The following is a 20,816-nucleotide window of genomic DNA, read 5'->3' on the forward strand; positions in this document are numbered from 1 at the left end:
TTAAGCAATGTTGCAATCAATTTCACTCTGATAAGACGGGCTCATCCACTGTTATCGTTCTGTGAAAGGAGTCTTCAGTGGCTTGTTGGCATTTTTTTCATTGTAACTTCTGTCTTCATAGGGCAGTACCTGTAGAGAAATTTTTCCCTACCAATTTGTTCTCAAGTTCTCCATTTTTTTGTTTGTTTGTTTCTTTTTTTTTTTAAAGGCCATTCTACTGTATTAATATGTCCTAAGATTTGACCAATAAATTCTTCTAGAGGTGGTGGAGATTTCTCTTTGAACATATGAACGGGGTGGTCAGAAGGCGATTCATGAAACTGATTCTTTGCTGGGAATGGATTTGCTTTCTGGACGTACTGTTAGCACAGTATTTTTTCAGCTATTCTGTTCCTTGGAAAATGACCCATTTGAAATTCATCTGTGGCTTTTAAAAGATAATAAAATAAAGGTAATTGATGTCCTCCAAGTTTCTAAGCATCTTGCTATTAAATAATGGTCTTCATAGGTTGGTTACTGATTTCAGCTGTGAAACTGACTTTGTTAGCACATGTGTAGCTAAAATTTTTCAGTGACCTCCCCTGTCCCTCTTTCAGGAGGAATTAAGCAACTATAAATTAAGATGAACACTAGAATAGATTGGGAATTAGACTGATGAGGGTATAGCTGATTTCTTTTTCTTTTTATACTCTAGAATGGTTGGTATATTTTTTTCATTTGCAGTCTTTATTTCATTCTGTCAAAGAATTACAGCTGAGGGATCCATTTTTACCCCAATTATCAAGTAATGTGCTGTGCTTTTATAGTATGCCTTAAAGAAATCACACAATTTATTATCTAAAGCAGGCATTAAGGGAAAAGTACAAATGCTAACCTATAAACATTTCATCTATGATTTGTTTACTTTTTCATATGTTTATCTTGATACTGTAATATCTATAAATTTATTTATTTATTTATTTATTTTATTGGCTTTGTTGGGTCTTTTTTGCTGTGCGTGGGCTTTCTTTTAGTTGCAGTGAGTGGGGGATACTCTTCATTGTGGTGCGCAGGCTCCTCATTGCAGTGGCTTCTCTTGTTTTGGAGCACGGGCTCTAGGCACATGGGCTTTAGTAGTTGCAGCACATGGGCTCAATAGTTGTGGCTCACAGGCTCTAAAGTGCAGGGTCAATAGGTGGCACATGGGCTTAGTTGCTCCGCGGCATGTGGGATCCTCCTGGAGCAGGGATTGAACCGGTGTCCTCTGCATTGGCAGGTGGATTCTTAACTACTGAGCCACCTAGGAAGCCTGATACTGTAATATCTAAAAGGAAATAGTTTGATAATAAATTTTACAAATAATAAAGTAGTATATTCTGGTGATTAGGAGGCAGCCTGGGAAACTAATATTTTGACATGAAATACAATGAGAAAAAAAAATTCAGTTCCTAAATGTGAGTTGGGATTCACAGGGTTTTCTTTTTTTCTCTTTATCATGTGTATTTGAGATAAAAAACTAAAGTTGGTAGACTGAGATAGAAAACTGAAACTTCACAAAATAGGATGAAGATCGTTAAAAAAGAAAAATCCTAACAATAGCTAGTTAAACTCAGTGTTAGACTTGGGGCCCAAAATATCTAAACCTCTTTAAAACATGGTAAAGTCAACCACCTCAGTTTTTCCTCATATTATTAACTCAAAGGACAGATTCTTCTTGTAAGATTAAACTGAACCTTTTGGTATAGATAGATGATATAGCTTGTGCCGTGGTAGTGTTTCTCAAATGTGGTACAGGATTGAATGTAGATAATCCAGAACGTGAACCAGCACCACAAACACAACAGGTCAGTGTGGCAATGTTGTATTGTCTGAAGGATATTTATGAGCTGAAAAACTAAATGGTTAAATGATTTCCCTTTAGGAATCCTTGTTATAAATAAATGTCATGTATTAAGATTTGAACTTAGTTGTCTTGAAGTTAGAATTGAATACATTTTATATTTCCAGATGCCTCAATGTTGCAACATTTTTACGATGGGATTCACATGGGCTTTAAATACCATCTACATGCAGATGACACTCAGATTAATTTGTCCAGCCCTGTCCTCTGCCCTGGACCCCTTGTAGGTGCTCAGTAAATATTTGTCAGATGAACGAACACTGTATTTTAGATGTTGACTCCTCCCGAGATGTGTCAGTTGTTTATGTTTGCTCTTTCATTTATTTATCAATTCATTCTGTAAAGACAGACATGCTTAACTCTTAGGCTTTATTGATGTATTGACAAAGACAAAGGAAAGAGAAAGTTTTTATTTTTAATGCTTTGTAGTTATTAGTTTTCAAAGCAAGGTGCATACTTTCTCCCTTGTAAGAAGTCATCAAGTTCTGGGCTTAAGTTCCTAGGGAGTTTTTCCTTTCTTTTTTTCTCTTTTCTTCTTTTTTTGCAACTGAAATGATCTTCTAATTTCTAAATAATGTTAAAATTTAAGGATAGATTTGCTTTATGGAAGTTAATTTTACAGGCAGTTTTCAATGCCAGTTAATAATACACATAATTTTAAAGCAATAGTGGTGGCAATACTTGAACTTTTTTCTATTTTAACATTTTAAGAATGCTTTCGCTTATTTATTAACATAGTATTACTTTGGTGAACTCATGAGGTATTCACATGTACACTTCCTTCACAGACCAGTATTTGACATCAGATTTATATCAAAAAAGAAAGATATATGCTCCCAACCACCCCAGTAATTGAGATACTTTTTTCTTTTTTATATCAGCTTTGGCCCTACCCTTTTACTCTTCTCTTTTTCAATATGATTACTTGTCAGCATAAGCCAGATTCCTACTTTGTGCTCAGAAAATGCTTGGTATACTTTATATATTTATGAATGCTTAGTTGAGTAACTGTTTATAAAAGATTTCTTTTTTGAAACATCTGTTGACCAAATCACTACAGATGAATATTATTTCAGGGGATGGAGCACACACTTTCCAGGCAACATGGTCCAGAATAAAATAGAAAAAAGTAACAGAGCAGGAAAAAGAATGGATACCAAGTCTGAGGTTTCTAAGGTATTTTGGATGCCCCAAGGGAATATTAGTTTTCTTGGAGAGCCTCAAATTCAGTGCCCATCTGTGGAAATACGTGTGGACTGTTTTTGAATCACGTTTGTTCTTCATGTTTGTTTTTGATCAGATACAGATTTCCAAGTCAAAGATGCCACATTCTGCAATAGCTTTTCATCAGATTTGGAAACAATATTTGTTGAGACTGCCTTAAAGCTTTCAGTTTAATAAGCCCAAAGTACCATCACCGTATAAATTATCCTTTTTACTTTGACCCTTGCGAATGTGACCGTGTTTGTCGGTGTTTAAACTACAAGGAATGTTGCCAATCAACCTGACCGTGAAAATAAAGAAGAGTAGTTGTTTATGGAGAGATCATCAAAAAGACGTTTGTGGATTACCATTCTGTAGTCCTGAGAGAAACCCACTCTGATACAGATTTTTATCCTCTGGCACCTGAAGCACTCGACACTGTTCTATACGTTTATGGATTGTGTGTTTAATAAGGATGAACTGCAAGGATTTTGTTGTTATTTTTGTGTTGCCTAAAGAAGAGTGGGTATGGAGGCCATTTCCAAAAAGGGTTTTCTCTGGAAAGTTCTAATTAAAAAGGATTAAAGTAATCTGATTGAAAATATTAATCCTGGGCAGGAGACACCGGGGCCTCATTTTGAGGACGATCTCACTTCATTGAGTGCATAGGTCTTTACCCCAAAAGAACGACGACGCGTTTTGTATATATTGACAAGTTAGAATTTTTTGTTATCAACAGGTTTGGCAAACATCGCAAAGATGACAAGATTGAGAAAACGGGTAAAATAAAAATGCAGGACTCCCTTACGTCAGAAGAGGAGAGAGTACGGATGAAGCAGGAGCAGGAAAGGTAGATTTCAGTTATTTGGTTGAACCTCATTAGGGGGAGGTTCTTTTGTTCCTTTCTACTCTTTCTTTGTTTTCTTTAACATAAAGAAATAGCATTCGTTTTATTTTATTTTATTTTCTGTGTCAATCCAACTGCTGATGATTGGATGAATACAACATAAAGAACGATTAAAAGAAAAAAACCTTATATATATTTGAGACAAAGTGAATTTTATTGATTTCAGTTAAGATCTTTGAATAAGAGATGGTAGGGCATATGAGATGAATAAGTCAACATTAATAATCACTTAAAATCACAAAAAACATAACATTCTGTCTCATTCATCTATGAGCATGTAGTATAATTTCAAAAATTCTCATCTGGAAATAAAACTCTGATTAATATCTCGCTTAAAATATTTTGCTTTATAATAAGACTTGAGGAAGCTCTTGGTTTTTCACTGTGTTGTTTTCCTATCAAACCTGACATCTGTTTATTTTTTCTCCTTCTATTTTGCCCATCATATTTTGTGTGACATTTTTTACCTAAATTTTACTTCATCTCTTTCAGAAATATTGCTATCTCTTATTGAATCATTTCATGTTGGGAACCCAAAGACTAATGAAATGAATGAAAAGTTACTTGAAGCAGACATTTGAAAAGAATTTTATAAACAATTAGAATTTTTCTCATTATAACTTGGGGGGAGGATGAGGGAATCATCTCACCCTGTATTACTAGAGTTTGCAAGCTTGGAATGAACTTCTCTGTGGCATCAATTTCATTTTCAAGCTGCCACAGCAAGAGCTACTATTCCTCTTTTACTTTTAATAATCTGGGGTATCAGGGGGTTTCTGATGCCTTGATCAAGGTTATAAAGCTGAATATCGTCCACAGCTAGGATTGTAACCCAGTATCTCTAAGACCAAGTCTGGTATTCTTAGTATAATTCTAGAGCTGTGGCACCTTTGATCTCATTCTTAACAAAATGTAAGAACTAGACAGGGTTTTCTCTAGAAGTGATTCGTGTCTGGATATTTTTCCTTTATCTTTCTCATACCCCGAAGTGTTTTTTGTGGTTGTTGATGGTGGTGGTATTTTTGTTTGTTTGTTTGTTTTTATTTTGATTTTGTTTTTGCTGGGATAGTTTACTCTGATTCTCTGTAGCTTTGCAGATTATAAAATACGTAAGTGGGGAAAATACAAACTTTTAATCTGTGATGCAGCTTTGGGTCTATTCTTCTGGTTCTTCTCCAGTTTTTAAAAAATCATTCCATCTTTCTTGCTTTCTCGACTCTCTCTAATCCTCACCAATTTGGGCATCCGCAAACTTATTAATAAACTCACTGTTTTTAGACCAGGACACGCAGTGTTCCTTAGGGTGTGGAATATGGCATTTAAGTGCTCAGTAGTATAAATGTCTATCCTACAAGACTTTCTTATCCCTTAAGGAAGAGTGTATACCAGGTAAATGTATGAACTCAGATTTATCCACAGGCAAATATGTGATTTAATTAGAGAACAATCTAAAGGGTAGAAAGAAACATTATACTGCTCTGTATCTTGATGCCTGCCAGAGGGGAGAGCATCATTAATCCTGCACCATTTTTTCATATTCTAAATATTCCTGTTTTTGCAGTTTAAGATTAACTGCTCTGTTTCAGTGTGGAATTCTATTAGCATTTTCCAAAATACTTTTATAATGCATAGTCAAATTTTTACAGCCAAACAATGGTTTTTACATAATGGCTTTCCTTGTATTATTAATTTGCCTAAGGCATAGTTCACCTCTCAGCTTTGCTTTTAATCTCCATCTCTGTACCTCTAATGATGCAATACTTCTGGGAACTAGGTTGGTTCTAATGAATTTACAATGTACGGGGGAGGCCTAAAATAAAGAATCTTTTAGGGTCAAGGAACAAGTGAATGGTCCATTACAAAAAATCAATTAGCTTCATAATTTAAGAAAACTGTTTGACTTTGTGTTTCAATAATAATTTTTACAAGTATGTTTTATTTAAACTCGTGGATCCTGCAACAGAGCAAGTGAACGTATGAGACTCATTGAATTGTGTAAGTGGTGCTTGTTTAGTGTGTTATTTTGATAAAGCAAGCCAGCTTTTGTAGGACCTCCTTCCTATTCTGCCTGTTGGCACTGGCATTGCTCCTTTTGAGAATGGAAACTGCAGCTTCTTTGGGAAGAATCTGATTGGAGGTAACAGAGAAAAATAAATAAACCACTGCTTATACTCTCATCACAGCCTTTCCTTCACTGCTGATTGGCATTGAAGGATCTCCTGTAACATTATTTATGACTATAGCTATTTGAGTTCCAAAAATCATTTTGGCTGATTCCATATAAAAATAGAAAACCTGATATTCCTTAGTTATTAGTTATGATATGTCCATATACCAACATATTTTTTTTTTGTCCAGACGAATTCATGAAGCCTGAATATTACTCGAGATAGAATATTGAAAAATCAAAAGGACAGTGATCTAGTTGAAAATGGTTTTTCCTACCATGTTAAGATCTATTTAGATAGTGACAGTGAATTAGATTCTTCGGAGCAGGGGTCTGAGATGGAATTTGCCTTCATTCTGGCTCACTTCCTTTCCTTCCTCTCGCTGTCGTCCCTGGGAGCTGGGGTCTTGGAGACACGCTGTCTACTTTGGAGAACTGGAGGAGAAGGATCCTGGGGTGGATCTGTCCTCTGGCCCCACTAGCTCTCGCCTGTCACACACTGAGCCTGCTTCCCTGAGATCTCCTCTCGAGAAGTAAGGCAGCAAGGGTGAAGTTAGCTGATCCTGGGATGTGCTATTTTGATTTCGGGCTCCTCTGAGCTCTGAGCCTGGGTATCCTACCCATTCAGGGATGCTGTTGACCACATTTGGTTTAAGTGGGGAAACGAAGCCACGCAGTTGGTATTTGGAGCTTTGTGAATCCAGGGCTTGCTGCCTCTTCCTGATTTCTCTTTCAGGTGTACCTTGGGACAGAGCCCCTGTTGGCTCATGTCTACCACACGACAGGTTGGGGCTCTGAACCCCAGATAGCACAGGTTCCATTAAATAATCTCTGTGACTTCAGGTCCACGTAGCTTCCAGTATTAAGCACATCATGCATTTCTCTGTTGACTCGGGGTCAGAAGGAACGGAGTGACTTTCTGCTGGTTTTGCTCTAGTGATAGCTCCGCTTCTATTTTGATTGCGGTGTGGGGTTTCCCAAACAGCATTCAGCAGCGGAGAAAGGGCTCCATGTGGAAATATACTTGAGAAACACGTGCTTCAACCAGCTTACTCCATTATTTCTCAAAACCCTAATTCTGTGAATGCACAATGTGAGTCACCAAAATAGGAATAATCATCATTTCATAACTTATGAACTCACAGAACATCCCTCTTCACTTTTTTTTCCCATAAAGTGCGAATATCTCTCAGAATTTGGAGTCAGTTGGGAAATAGTGATGGCTCTTGGTTCAGCCCTGTCCAGCTCCTTCACCTAACTGGATATAAAAATCAGAGTTGATTTTTTTTTTTATAACGATCGCAGTAAGTTTAGTGAACATTCATCATCTCCTATAGATACATTAAGAAACAGAAAAAACATTTTTTTCCTTATGATATGAACTCTTAGGGTTTACTCTCTGAACTTATCGGACGTACAGCAGTGTTAATTATATATTTAATTATATATATTAATTATATTTATCGTGTTGTGCATTGCACCCTGATTACAACTTATTTATCTTGTAATTGTGAGTTTGTAGCTTTTGACCACCTTCATCCAGTTCTTCCTTCCCTCTCGCCCTGCCTCTGGTGACCACACATCTGATTTCTGTTTCTATGAGTTTGTTTTTGGGGTATAATTGACCTACAACATTATGTTAGACCTACAACATTATGTTAGTTTTGGGGTATAATTGACCTACAACATAGCGATTCAGCATGTCTGTACATTTCAAAATGATCACAGTGATAAGTCTAGTTGTCATCTGTCACCCTATAAAGATATTACATAATTATTGACCATATTTCCCACACTGTACATTTTATACCTGTGACTTATTTTATAACTGAAAGTTTGTACCTCTTAATCTCCCTCACTTATTTCTCTCCTCCCCCCAATCCTGTCTCCTCTTGCAATCACTGTTTGTTCTCTGTATTTATGACTCTCTGTTTAGTAATGTTTGTTCATTTGTTTTGTGTTTTAGATTCCACATGTAAGTGAAACCCTATGGTATTTGTCTTTCTCTGTCACTTAGCATAATACCCTCTAGGTCCATCCATGTTGTTGCAAATGGCACAATTTCATTCTTTTTTTATGACTAATATTCTGTTGTTGTACCGCATCTTCTTTTTCCATTCATCTGTTGATGGACACTTAGGTTGCTTCCATATCTTGGCAATTATAAATAATACTGCTAAACATAGAGGTGCTTGCATCTTTTCGAAATAGGGTTTTCATTTTCTTGGAATAAATACCAAGGAGTGGAATTGCTGGATCATGTGGTAGTTCTGTTTTTTATCTTTTAAAGAACCTCTGTGTTGTTTTACACAGTGGCTACACCTGCTTGCTTTCCCACCAAGAGTGTACTGGTGTTCCCTTTTCTCCACATCTTCTCCAACACCTGTTATTTGTTTGATAATAGCCATATTGACAGATGTGAGATGATATCTCATTGTGGTTTTGATTTGAATTTCCCTGATGATTAGTGATGTTGAGCATCTTTTCATGCACTTGGCCATCTGTACATCTTCTTTGGAAAAATGTTTATTTAGGTTTTCTGTCCATTTTAGGGATTTTTGCTTGTTTGTTTTTGATGTTGCATTCTTTGTTTTGAATATTAACCCCTTATTGGATATATCATTTGCAAATATCTTCTCTACTCAGTAGGTAGCCTCTTTGTTTTGTTGACAGTTTCCTTTGATGTGTAAAAGCTTTTTAGTTTGATACAGTCTTATTTGTTTGTCTTTGCTTTTGTTTCCCTTGCCTGAGGAGACATATCCAAAAAAATATTGCTAAGAGCAATGTCAGAGAGCCCACTGCATATGCTTTCTTCTAGGAATGTTATGGTCTTATGTTTAAGTCTTTAATCCATTTTGAGTTTATTTTCTTGCATGGTTGGAGAGAGTAGTCCAGTTTGATCCTTTTGCATGTAGCTATCTAGTTTTCCTAACACCATTTATTGAAGAAGCTGTCTTTTCCTTGTTATGTATTCTTGTCTCCTTTTTTGTGGATTAATTGCCCATATAAGTGTGGGCTCATTTCTGGGCTCTGCATTCTATTTCACTGACCTGTGTGTCTGTTTTTGTGCCATTACTATACTGTTTTGATTACTATAGCTTTGTAGTATGATTTGAAATCAGAGAGCATGATACATCCAGCTTTGTTCTTCTTTCTTAAGGTTTTTTTGGGCTATTTGAGGTCTTTTGTGTTTCCATACAAATTTTAGAACTATTTGTTCTAGTTCTGTGAAAAGTGCTGCTGGTAAGTTTATAGGCATTGCATTGAATCTAGATTGCCTTAGGTAGTATGGTCATTTTAACAGTATTGATTCTTCCAATCCATGGGTATGGTACGTTTTTCCATCAGTCTTTGTTATCTTCACTTTCTTTCATCAGTGTCTTATAGTTTTTCGAGTATAGGTCTTTTACCTCCTTAGATAGGTTTATTCCCAATTATTTTTATTTAGATCTTATTCTCCTTGATGCAATTGTAAATGGGGATTGTCAGAGCTGGTTGTTTCATAGAACTGTGAGCAAGTTCCAAGCCAGTGCTGTGACCTTCCTCTACTTTATGGCTTCTGTTTTGGATAGTTATGAATCTTATCCCTGATCCATCTTTTTTTTTTCCTCAATTCTCTCTTTCCTACACGTTTCTCATCTGTTTAAAACATATATATTTTTAAGGTCTAATTATAAATTTATTCTAATGCTAAATCTACAGAAATTTGAGGAAAAAAACATAAAATAGGAAAACAAAAATTTACTTGTAATAATACCACTGTTAACATACTGGTCTATGCCATCCTAATTTTTTTCCTATAAAATACATATTTCCACACATACATACTTTTAAAAAGCTAACATCTATTTTCAGTAGCTAACAGCTATTTTCATTTTGATTTACTTTGCATTTTTATACGTTTTTAGAAAATCACGTTAAATGTTTTGTGGAACAAGGCCAAGGTTGTATGAACAGGATGGTTGAGAAGGAAGGACAGAAGGAAGGAAAGAAGGTCTGAAAGATGAAATTTTAGCTGTGAAATCTGGCCAGATTCCCCAGTTCTCAAATAATATTAACCTCATATGTTATTCATTCTATTAAATGAGATTTATAACTTTAACTGACTTACATTTTGTAGTTACTCAGCAAGGGATACCTGTGATGATATTATTATCTATATCTACCTTGAAAGTTGGAAATATTTTCAAAGAGACTGACTGCTTCTAGTGGAGGCATGAAAAAGGTAATGAATTTCTTATGAAATTCTTCCAGAATATGAAGATTATTTGTAAATCTGCTAAGGACTTATGACTGAAATGTTCCATTTTTCAAAATGATAATCGCCTTTAAAAGCCTTATGTTTTCAATACCTGGCCATTGAACTATCTTTGTCCATAAGTGGTACACTCCAGTTTTTGATGTGTCATTTTGGAATGTTTTATGGCATTTTTGCCTCAAGTTCCCAATCACTGGCATTTCTCTTTTCAGTTTTACCAACTGTTCCCAATATCTGCTTTGACTAAGCACTTGAAAAAATTTAAAAAATTTTTTCTTATCACTTTTTATTTTATTTTATTTTTGGCCGCACCATGAGGCATGTGGGATCTTAGCTCCTCCATCAGGAATCAAACCCACGCCCCCTGCAGTGGAAGTACGGAGTCTTAACTACTGGACCACCAGAGAAGTCCCCAAGTACTTGAAATTTTGATAAAAACTTTTTTGTGGTCTTTCTTAGTTGGTAAGATCCTTTTCAGAGATGATACATGTTTATTAGTTAGTTTTTGCAGAAATTAACTTTTAAAAATATGTCTCATAATGTAGTAGTAAAGCTTCTTTAAAGTGCATGGATAAAAAAAAATTAGTGAAATTATAGAAGGAATAATCTATATACTAATAATAGCAATAATAGGTGCATTCCCTATGCATCTGAAAGAATAAACAATTTTCACTCCCTTTAGCTTGAAAGTTAGTATTCAGCTTCCCCAAATTCTGACATCAGAACCCAGATATTCTGGATAATTTTTGCATGCAGTTCACATATTGTCATTCAAACACAGCTTGACTTTTAAAACTTAAGCTTTTAATGGAAAAAATGTATTTTTCTATCATCTAGCAGAGTTCTTCATATTTTCTCCGACCTCTTGAATCCTTCAGGATAGTCAGCTCTATTCAGTGAGATTCGTTCATCAGACATATTTTAAGAATTTATTGTGCAAGTGAACAAATTTTTAGAAAATCTATTAACTTTGTGGAAGTCTAAAATAGACCAGTACTTGGGCAAATGGGAACAGCTTTTATTGACAGTCTGTAACTGGAGTGGGAAAGGCAGGTTTTGTTTTTGATGAGAGCTGTCTTACATGTATTTGGCATTGTAGCTCCTCTTTGAGTTGGAAATAATTGTAGGTGCTTTGACATTTGCGAAAGCTCAAATATAATGCAAGTGAAAGAGCAGGTATCTATGAGAGAGAGAGTGTGTGTGTGTGTGTGTGTGTGTTTTGGTTAGTGAAATATCATTCTAGTGTTTTCTTAGTGTAAAAGAAAAAATTTTGTTGTTGACAACATATTAAGTATATAAAATGATGGTATACAATTTTTATTATTATTATAATTGTTCCTCTCTCAGGGATTCCTTACCTTTGTTAAGAGGGAGAAAAGATTTAAACCTCGTAATATTAAAAAATCAACATAAGACATTATAATTAATTGTGAAAGTTGGTGGCCACAGAGCTTTGGGAAGGGAAGAGGTTGCTGGGACTCAAGTTTATAACGAACACTTCATAGAGATGGTAATTTGGGGTCTAGATCTAGTTCCCAAGAACTTATGAATTTAGCAGAATGGAAAACTTCTACACACATGCTCAGGTACAGGGCTCATGGTGGGTGCACATTCTTGTAACTGCTTAGATTCTGGAAGAGTTGCGGTTGTATTGGTGGTTAGTATTGTCTCTATGAACGCTTTTATTTCTTTTTCAGCTTTTAATGATTTTATATTATAAAACTGCTATTATCTCATTTTAGCTTTGAGGGATGAAGTTTAACTCTCCCCCCCACCACCACCTATTATAAGGTACCACTGTGGATTTCAAAAACGTGCCTTCTTCTCTTGAATTGGAAATGTGCCTCTAAAACAGTTGTTCTTGCTCAAGAATTTTTTTTAAGGACCCATTCAGAAAATGGAAGGCTTTTCTTTTCAAATCAACTTTTGCCCCAATGTTACAAAAGTATTAAAATCCTACTTAAAATTATGCCTTTTCCAATTTAGCAGGATATTGTCCTTCTTTGGGGAATTCAGCACAGACACCTCATTGGCAGCTTACATCTTGGTAGGTGGCAGTTGTTAGATTTGCCCAGCAGGGTAAGCTGAAGATTGAAGATTTCTGACATCTGCCATTTGCTGAAGTGTTTTGAGGGGCAAATAAAACATTGTCAGTTGACCACAAGCTGCTGTTAAATTGAACAGTTTTTTCCAGTTGCCTTGTAGCTTAAATTTCATTCTGCCATGAAATTGGGTTTATTTGATGAATTTCTGTAATACTGATTTTTAGAGAGAGGAAATGTTGTTGGGAAAAGATCCAGGAACTTTGTTCCCAGAATGAGACTTCTGGATGGTAGTGCAATAAGTTGGGGTAAAATGTTTCCCAAAAGAGTTTATTTCAAGCTCTTAAATATTGTTTCGAAGATAGTTAACACTTATCTAATATGTAGAAATCTGAAGTTTATTTTAATTTTTGTGTTAAACTATTAGTATAGTCTATCTTTTGCAGATGTTAGAAGTGTTTTTTTTTTTAATTAAAATCATTAAAGGTCAATTTCTGCTTTTTGGAGTCTTTTTTAAAATGCAGCATTCAATACATTCTAAGTATCGAGGCGTCATAGCTTTGGAGGTAGAAGTATTTTGGATACAGCGGAGTAATTTAAGTACTCATTGATTTTTCCATCCTGAGAAGTTGGTTCCTCAGTAGTGTTTCTCAAGCCTTGTATCCTTTCTGGCTATAGAAAAACTATACTTCATAGTCATAAAAAAGTTATTTTCATTTTACTCTACTGCAATTAGTGCTAAAAGCCATTTATTGTAAAAGCAAAAATTCTAATGAATAGAAATGTTACAAGAACAGAAGTCTTGTGTGTTTTATCTTCATCATGCATCATCCATTTTAATTAGAGAAAAGGGTGGTGAATACTGTGACAAGAGTCTGGAATGAAAATCATTAATTGATGTCAAGCTAAAGAGAGACTGTTAGCATGAATTTAGTGACAGCAGGAAAGAAATTAACCTTATTACTTTATTTAGTATATTACATTATTTTGTGTGTTCTTTTCTATGCAGGTTCAAGGCAATTTCATTATCATAATGGGAAAGACTTTTTTTTTCCTTAACAAAAAAGAAAGGTGTGAATATTTATGTTTGAACATACCAAATTGAAATGATAAATTCTTTACTAACATTTTTTAAAGTCTTAATAAGAAGTTTTAGTGGTTGTTTTAATTTTTTTTTTAACATTCCAAGAATAGGGAACTACTGCATGAAGAAGATGTTGCCTGTCAATGTCAGAACAGCTGTCTGCCGTCATTTAAACCTCAGAATGGTTCTCTTGTTTATGGCTCAGAACGACTTTTTGGACTGCTTAAAGCAATAGACATTTATTTCTTTGGCTAAGTTTTGGGCTAATCAGTTACTTTTGTCAATGCTGAGGTTTGGCCCGAGATAAATTAGATGGATAATGCTAAACAACAACCTGACTGTTCAGAAAAATGGATGACTGTTACATCTTAGACATAATTTGTGACCCCAGGGTCACCGTCAAAGAGCAGAGGGGGTGTCCTTTTATAGTATTGACCATCTGGAACTGTTAAGGGTTACACTGCAAGATACCCTCTTTTTGAAAAGTTTCCTTAAACTATGATATTTTCCTTAAACAAAACTTCTCCCTGAGCCAAATATTTTTTTTCTCAAATAAGAAAAATACAAAAATGAAAATATGAAATGTAAATATGAATATAAAAATATACAACATGTATATGTAACTTTTGGTTGTGTTTCAAAGTCTGTTTTCTCACTTTAAAATAAAGAAGACATTCAGATGTAAAAGTATGTAATAAAATCATTGTGCATCTTTTGTTGACTGAATTGTCACTAAAATGCACCAAAACCACAGTGCATTCCTCATTTTAGAACTCTACTTTTTAGTGCCGTTTGCAAGGCAAGCTTCATTAGCATTGATTTCTAGAATGAACTTTAAAATACACATTGGCTCAGGCTCGTCACCAAGTTTAGCAGTCCTTTGCAACCAGTCCCACCTTCGGTGGCCACAGATATACTGTAGTTTTAGTCTAAGGTTTCTGTCAAAAGTATGAACCACTAGCATGGAAAGGAAGGATACAAACAGCTTTTATAACTTTGGGGATAAGTTTATTGGTGATGACAAGGTAAACAATAAAAATGTAATTTCTTATGTTATTGGAGCTTAGGGGAAAAAATCAGTGTTTTTGGAAAGTACTATAGATGTGACTGTAATGTTTATTGGATGCAGTGGTGAGTGGCAATTAGTAGTAATGTGCAACTTTGGGTAAAAGAAAGCAATTGAGAACTGTCATTTATGATTTGTACCTCGTGCCACTAAGCATTTCTTCTGAGCCATTGACTGTCAGAAATTGACCCCAAGTCAACATGCGTTTCTGTGTAATTTGGAACAAAAGAACTTTCAAATCCAGGACCCATCATTAATGCATTGAAACTGATGTGTAAGTAGTTTGGGGAGATTATCTAGGTTTGGAGCTTACCCTGAGAAGAGAATGTTCCTATTCTCTTTTTCTGATGGCTTAACAGGGCTGCACTTTCCAACCTAAGTAAGCTTTGCTTTTAATCAGCCACAGGGTTCAATCATTTTTAAACCAATCCAAATCACTCCCTTTGGTTTTAAGAGGTTCTCCAAATTCAGAAGTTTTGGCTTTGTTTCTAGTGTAGCCCCTTAAATTTCTTTGGGTTCCCAAACTTCAAGACTTGAGTGAATGCCCACCCACCCTGAATATTACCTATGATTAGGTGATTGTCCAATGGTGACCAAATATACTAGTAAAGTGGGTTGTAAGGTAAGTGATCCTAATTGAGCTTCCAAATAATACCCCACTGAGGTGAAGAAAGAAGTCATTTCCCTCTCTTGATCGCTTTTTTGGCTGAATACAGAGTCAAAAGGACAGTATGGTGCAAACGAAATTATCTCTGAACTTAGGAACTTTTTCATTGTGAATGTCTAATATTTCGTGGTAATCAGCTTCTATAATGACATCCTCGACTGTCATGTTTGCTCCTAAATGAATAAGTAGACTATAATAAAGAATCAACTATAAATTTAGATAAATTTCACATTAGAATTTGAGTTGCTACTTCTTTTATGGGTGTACTGTATGTGGGACTTATACTGATTAGAATCCAGGACTCTCCTGTTAAAAATGTATACATTTCCAATATTCCCTCCTGAGTTAAGAAAATCATTGGTTTTCATCTCAGGAAACAGATCTTCCTAGGAAGGTTTTGGGAATGTATAAGGCATTTTTGGTTGCCCCAATGGCTTGGGGGATGCTGCTTGATGATACGTGGCTGGAACTACTTATGCAGGAAATCCTACACAGCAGCGGATTGTCCTTCCTCAAATGTCCCTGGACCTCTTTTTAGAAACACCGATCGAGGTAAACTTAAGTACTTCCATTTTGTCAATAGAATTGGGAAGTAAAGAAATTAGAGAAATTTGACCTGGTGGGTCCAAAATTTGGAAAACCAGGCTGGCATGATGGTGACAAAGTAGATGTAAGAAAAAAACCAAGGGAGGAAAAAAAACCCCACAAATTTTGCTTGCAATGCTATGTGACAATTTTCCAGCTTAAAAAAAACAACAGCTGTATTCTGAAATAATTTTAGATTTACCGCAAGTTGCAAAGATGGCACAGAGAGGTCTTGTGTACCTTCATCCAGTTTTCCCCAACAGTTACAACTTGCATGACTATACGACAATATCAAAACCAGGAAGTTGACATTGGTACCACCTGTGTGTATAGTTCTGCGTCATCTTATCCCATGTGTAGATTCATGTAACCACCACTGCAATCAAGAAACAGAAGTATTTCATCACAAAGATCTCCTTTTATAGTCACACCCACCCCTTGATTACCCCTTGGTTACAGATTGGCAACCGTCAATCTGTTCACCATGTCTATAATTTTGTCATTTCAAGAATATTACATAAAGGAAATCTTACAGTCTGTGACCTTTGAGATTGACTTTTTTTTTAAGTAACTCAATACCCCTGAGATCGATTCGAGTTGCCATGTGTGACGGTAGTCTGTTCATTTCTGTTGCTGAGTAGTATTCTATGCCCTGGATGTTTCTTCAACCATTGTTCACCTATTGTAAGATATTTTGGTTATTTCCAGTTTTTGAGTATTAGAAATAAAGTGTCTAGGAACAATTATATACAGGTTTTTGCATGGACTTAAGTTTTCAGTTCTTTGGGATAAATGTCCAGGAATGCAATTGCTGAGTGGTATGATAAGTGCGTGTCTAGTTTTGTAAGAAACTGCCAGACTGGTTTCCATGATGGCTGTATAATTTTACATTTTCAACAGCAGTGTGTGAGAGATCCAGTTTCCCTGCATTCTTGCCAGCATTTGATAATATCACTTTTTTATTTTAGATGATCTAATAGGTGTGTAGCGATAGCTCTTTGTGATCTTAATTTGCATTTCTCTAATGGCTGCTGATGTTGAACATCTTTTCATGTACTTATTTGTCATCTGTATATTCTTTTCAGAGAAATATTGCTTCATGTCTTTTGCCCTTCTAATTGGATTGTTTTCTCATTGTTGAGTTTTGAGTGTTCTTTATATATTCTGGACATGAGTCCTTTGTCAAATATGTGTTTTGCAAATACTTTCTCCCAGTCTGTACTTGTCTTTTCATTCTCTTAGTATTTCTACAGAGGAAATGCTTTAATTTTAATGGCATCGTTTATCTGGTTTTTCTTTTATGGATTATGCTTTCGGTACCATCTCTAAGAATTCTTCACCATTGCTGGTCCTAAAGATTTTCTTCTGTGTTTTCTTCTAAAATTTTATAGTTCTACATTTTACATTTAAATTTGTGATCCATTTTGAGTTAGTTTTTGTATAAGGTATGAAGTTTAAGTTCAATGTGGGTTTTGCTCTGTTTTGTTTTCGTTTTTGCACAATTTGTTGAAAAGACTGTTTTATTCCGTTGAATTGCCTTTGTACAATTATGAGAAATCAATTGGCCATACTTGGTTATTTCTGGGTTCTTTATTTTGTTCTGTTGATCTAAGTGTCTATCCCTCCATAGAAACCATACCGTCCTGACTATTACAAGTCTTGCAATCAGGAAGTGTGATTCCTTCCACTTTATTTTTCTCGTCACAATTGTTTAGCTCTTCTGTCCTTTGCCTTTTCATATAAATTTAAAAATAAGCTCGTCTATATTTACTAGAATCTTGCTGGAATTTTATACGAATTACATTAAACCTGTACATCAGCTTGTAGAGAACTGACTTTACTATGTTGAGTCTTTCATCCACAAATCTCCAGTTGCTAGATCTTCCTTAATTTCTTCCATCATCATTTAGTTTTCAGTATATAAGTCCTGTACATGTTGTTAGGTTTACATCTATGTATTTTATTCATATCTATAAACCAACATTTATAATCTATATATTTCATTGTTTTAGTGATCGTAAATGACATTGGATTTTTAATTTTGGCATCTGTGTTCATTGGCAGTATATAGAAATACATTGGATTTTTGTGTACTAATGTTGTATCCTGTTACCTTACTGAACTTCCTTTTTAGTTCTAGGAGATTTTTGTAGATCCCTTGGGATTTTCTACAAAGCCCGTCATGTTATCTACAAATAAGAACGATTTTATTTCTTCGTTTCCAATCTGTATGCCATTTATTTCCTTTTCTAGGCTTAGTTCATTGTCTAGGACTTCCAGCACTATGTTGAAATGTAGTGGTGGGAGCAGACATCCTTACCTTTTTCCTAATATTAAGGAAAAGCATTCAGTCTTTTTCCACTATGTTACCAATAGGTTTTTTTATAGATGCTTTTATCAAGTGTAGGAAGTTAGTTCTGCTCTATTACTAGTGTTTTTGAGGATTTCTGTCATGATGGCTATTGAATTATGTCAGATGCATTTTCTGCATCAATTGATATAATCATGTAATTTTTCTTCTTTAGCCTATTAATATGATGTATTACATTGATTGATTTTTTTAAAATATTGAACCAACCTTGCATTCCTGCAATAAACATCACTTGGTCATGGTGTGTAATTCTTTTTATACATTACCAAATTCTATTTGCTAATATTTTGATAAGGGATTTTGTTTCTATATTAATGAGAAATATTGACCTGTAGTTTTGTTTTTTATTATTGGACTGTCTTCATCTAACTTTTTATCTTTTCTTTTATCTTTTGAATACTTTCATGTATCATTTATGCTAGCAGTGGTCTACTTCAAATATGAAAAAAGTAAATAACTTTGCAATAAAATATTAAACACAGCCCAAAGTACTGCTTTTTATAAACAAGACTTCACTTTTAAATAAATATTTAAATTTGTAAGTATGTAATAGAAATATTTTTTCCCATCGAAAGTTGTCAAAAGTCTATCAAGGGTAGTTTACTTATCTTCAGCTAACTAAGGCCAACTTAGGACATATATCACAGGTTGATGAGAAGTTTGTACCAAGTAGCTTAATAAAATGTTAGGAAATATTTAAACATATCTTCAATAAAAGGAGTTATTTAAGGTCTGTTTCTTAGTTATAACACAGGCCAGTTTTATTTCAGAATTTGATTGAGTACATGCCTTCTTGTCCTTAATCTCAGGATTTGCCAGTTCTGTATACATCACATAAAATCAAAGTCAGTATCATTAGACTGGGATATTCTTTTGCTGTTAATAAAGAATTATGGTGTGGCTTCATGGTTAAGCTTCATAGTATGTTGAAAGTGTATGGTATATTTATAATGAGTAAGATTGTATGTGGTGCACGCACACATAAATGTGTACATATATAGTATATACGTGTGTAACTTTTTAAAAAGTGACTTTTTGCCTCGAAAAATTTCATGAGTAAAACCCACTTAGTGAATGGCTAAAACTGTTTATGCCTAGTGAATTTTTAGAGCTAATTAATAAGTGATAATTTAAGAGGTAAACCGTGACTATGTCTTACTGACCTGAACAAAGATATCTGAAATGATAATTTTTGAGCATCCATGACATTACCTTGACAATCTGAAATGAATATAACATCAAAAAATAAAATAATGAAATAAAATAAAATGACCATAACATCATTGATCCTATCCATCTTCTTAGAATTGCATGAAATAATATGTATTTTACAGTGTATTTTGATGAATGTTTCTATGTGCAGTTCTCAGGAAAGGCATAATTTCTCTTGTTCTGACTTGTTCTAATTTTACAGGATTCAAGCCAAAACTCGAGAATTTAGGGAGCGACAGGCTCGGGAGCGTGACTACGCTGAAATCCAAGATTTTCATCGGACATTTGGCTGTGATGACGAGTTGATGTACGGGGGACTTTCTTCCTACGACGGTTCCATGGCTCTCAGCACCAGACCCCAGAGCCCGAGAGAAGGGCACATGGTGGATGCCTTGTATGCCCAAGTGAAGAAGCCGCGGAATTCCAAACCTTTACCTGCAGACAGGTAGGCTCCGGGAGCAACCAGGCTATTGCTTCCAAATCAACTTTTATATAGTTTGTGACAAGGCAGTAGAGTGTTCATCAATTCTCAAACCAGGACTGCCTTTTATTAATGGCCTTTAAAAAGCCGTTGTGTCTAAGAGGATTGAGTTTACACAAATCAAAGCCTAATGGAAGGAACAGTAGAGATTTTGATAGCTTGTCGCATGATCCCAACATATTTCATCTTGTTCTTAAAATGGCTTCAGTCGGGAGAGCTAACCCGTAGTTTATAACTCAAATAAGAAGCAAACTTGAAACTATGGTTCTTCTGTTTAAGGCATATTTCCTTTTATTGCTAGGAGAGCCTCTAGTCGTGGTAGTTAAGTAGATGGGCAATGACATGATTTGTTCCAATTATGATTTATTTGGGCCACTTTTTTTTGAGTGTGACATGATTTCATATCATGAAAGAATTAGTGAATGAGAGGTCTAGCATAGCCAGTCTTCAAAGTGCTTGTTAATAGCCACAGACCACAGATCTGACTCTGTGTATTAGTATAGCACAAAGGAGTGCAATGCCAACCCTATGTTAATGGTTATATACTTATTTCAAATTTTATCTGAAACAATTTAGAAACAGATTTTTTTCCACGCCTCCATTTATATATTCAAACACCATATAAAGTTTAGTTTATGAAGAAAATAATACTCATTTCTTTTTATTTGAAGCACATGCATGATATTGTCATAAACAATACACCCATCCTATCCCATTTTATAATGGTGTCTTATAATCATTGCTCTATAGTGGAGCTAGGCTTTGAGCATTAAAAATAGTAGCTTTCACTTCAAAGTAGTGGTTCTTTAGCACGTATCAGATACTTGGAGGGCTTCTTAAAACACAGATTGATTAATCCTTACCCAGAATTTTGATTCCTTAGGACTGGAGTGG

General features: G+C 35.0%; 1 protein-coding gene across 21 annotated transcripts in view; it reads left to right on the forward strand.

The window, feature by feature from the left end:
• PARD3 (par-3 family cell polarity regulator) overlaps positions 1–20,816 on the forward strand; it is a 608,396-nt gene that overhangs the window by 430,706 nt on the left and 156,874 nt on the right. For 17 of the 21 annotated variants that reach the window (XM_057730268.1, XM_057730263.1, XM_057730286.1 and 14 more), the window contains 2 exons: positions 3,822–3,932; positions 19,644–19,886. In XM_057730268.1, coding sequence (XP_057586251.1) covers positions 3,822–3,932; positions 19,644–19,886 — 354 coding nt within the window. The remainder of the gene's footprint in view (positions 1–3,821; positions 3,933–19,643; positions 19,887–20,816) is intronic. The other 4 variants (XM_057730270.1, XM_057730273.1, XM_057730285.1 and 1 more) reach the window with 1 other exon arrangement.

Source organism: Hippopotamus amphibius, chromosome 4 (genome assembly GCF_030028045.1).
Source record: "Hippopotamus amphibius kiboko isolate mHipAmp2 chromosome 4, mHipAmp2.hap2, whole genome shotgun sequence".
Classification (NCBI taxonomy): domain Eukaryota; kingdom Metazoa; phylum Chordata; class Mammalia; order Artiodactyla; family Hippopotamidae; genus Hippopotamus; species Hippopotamus amphibius.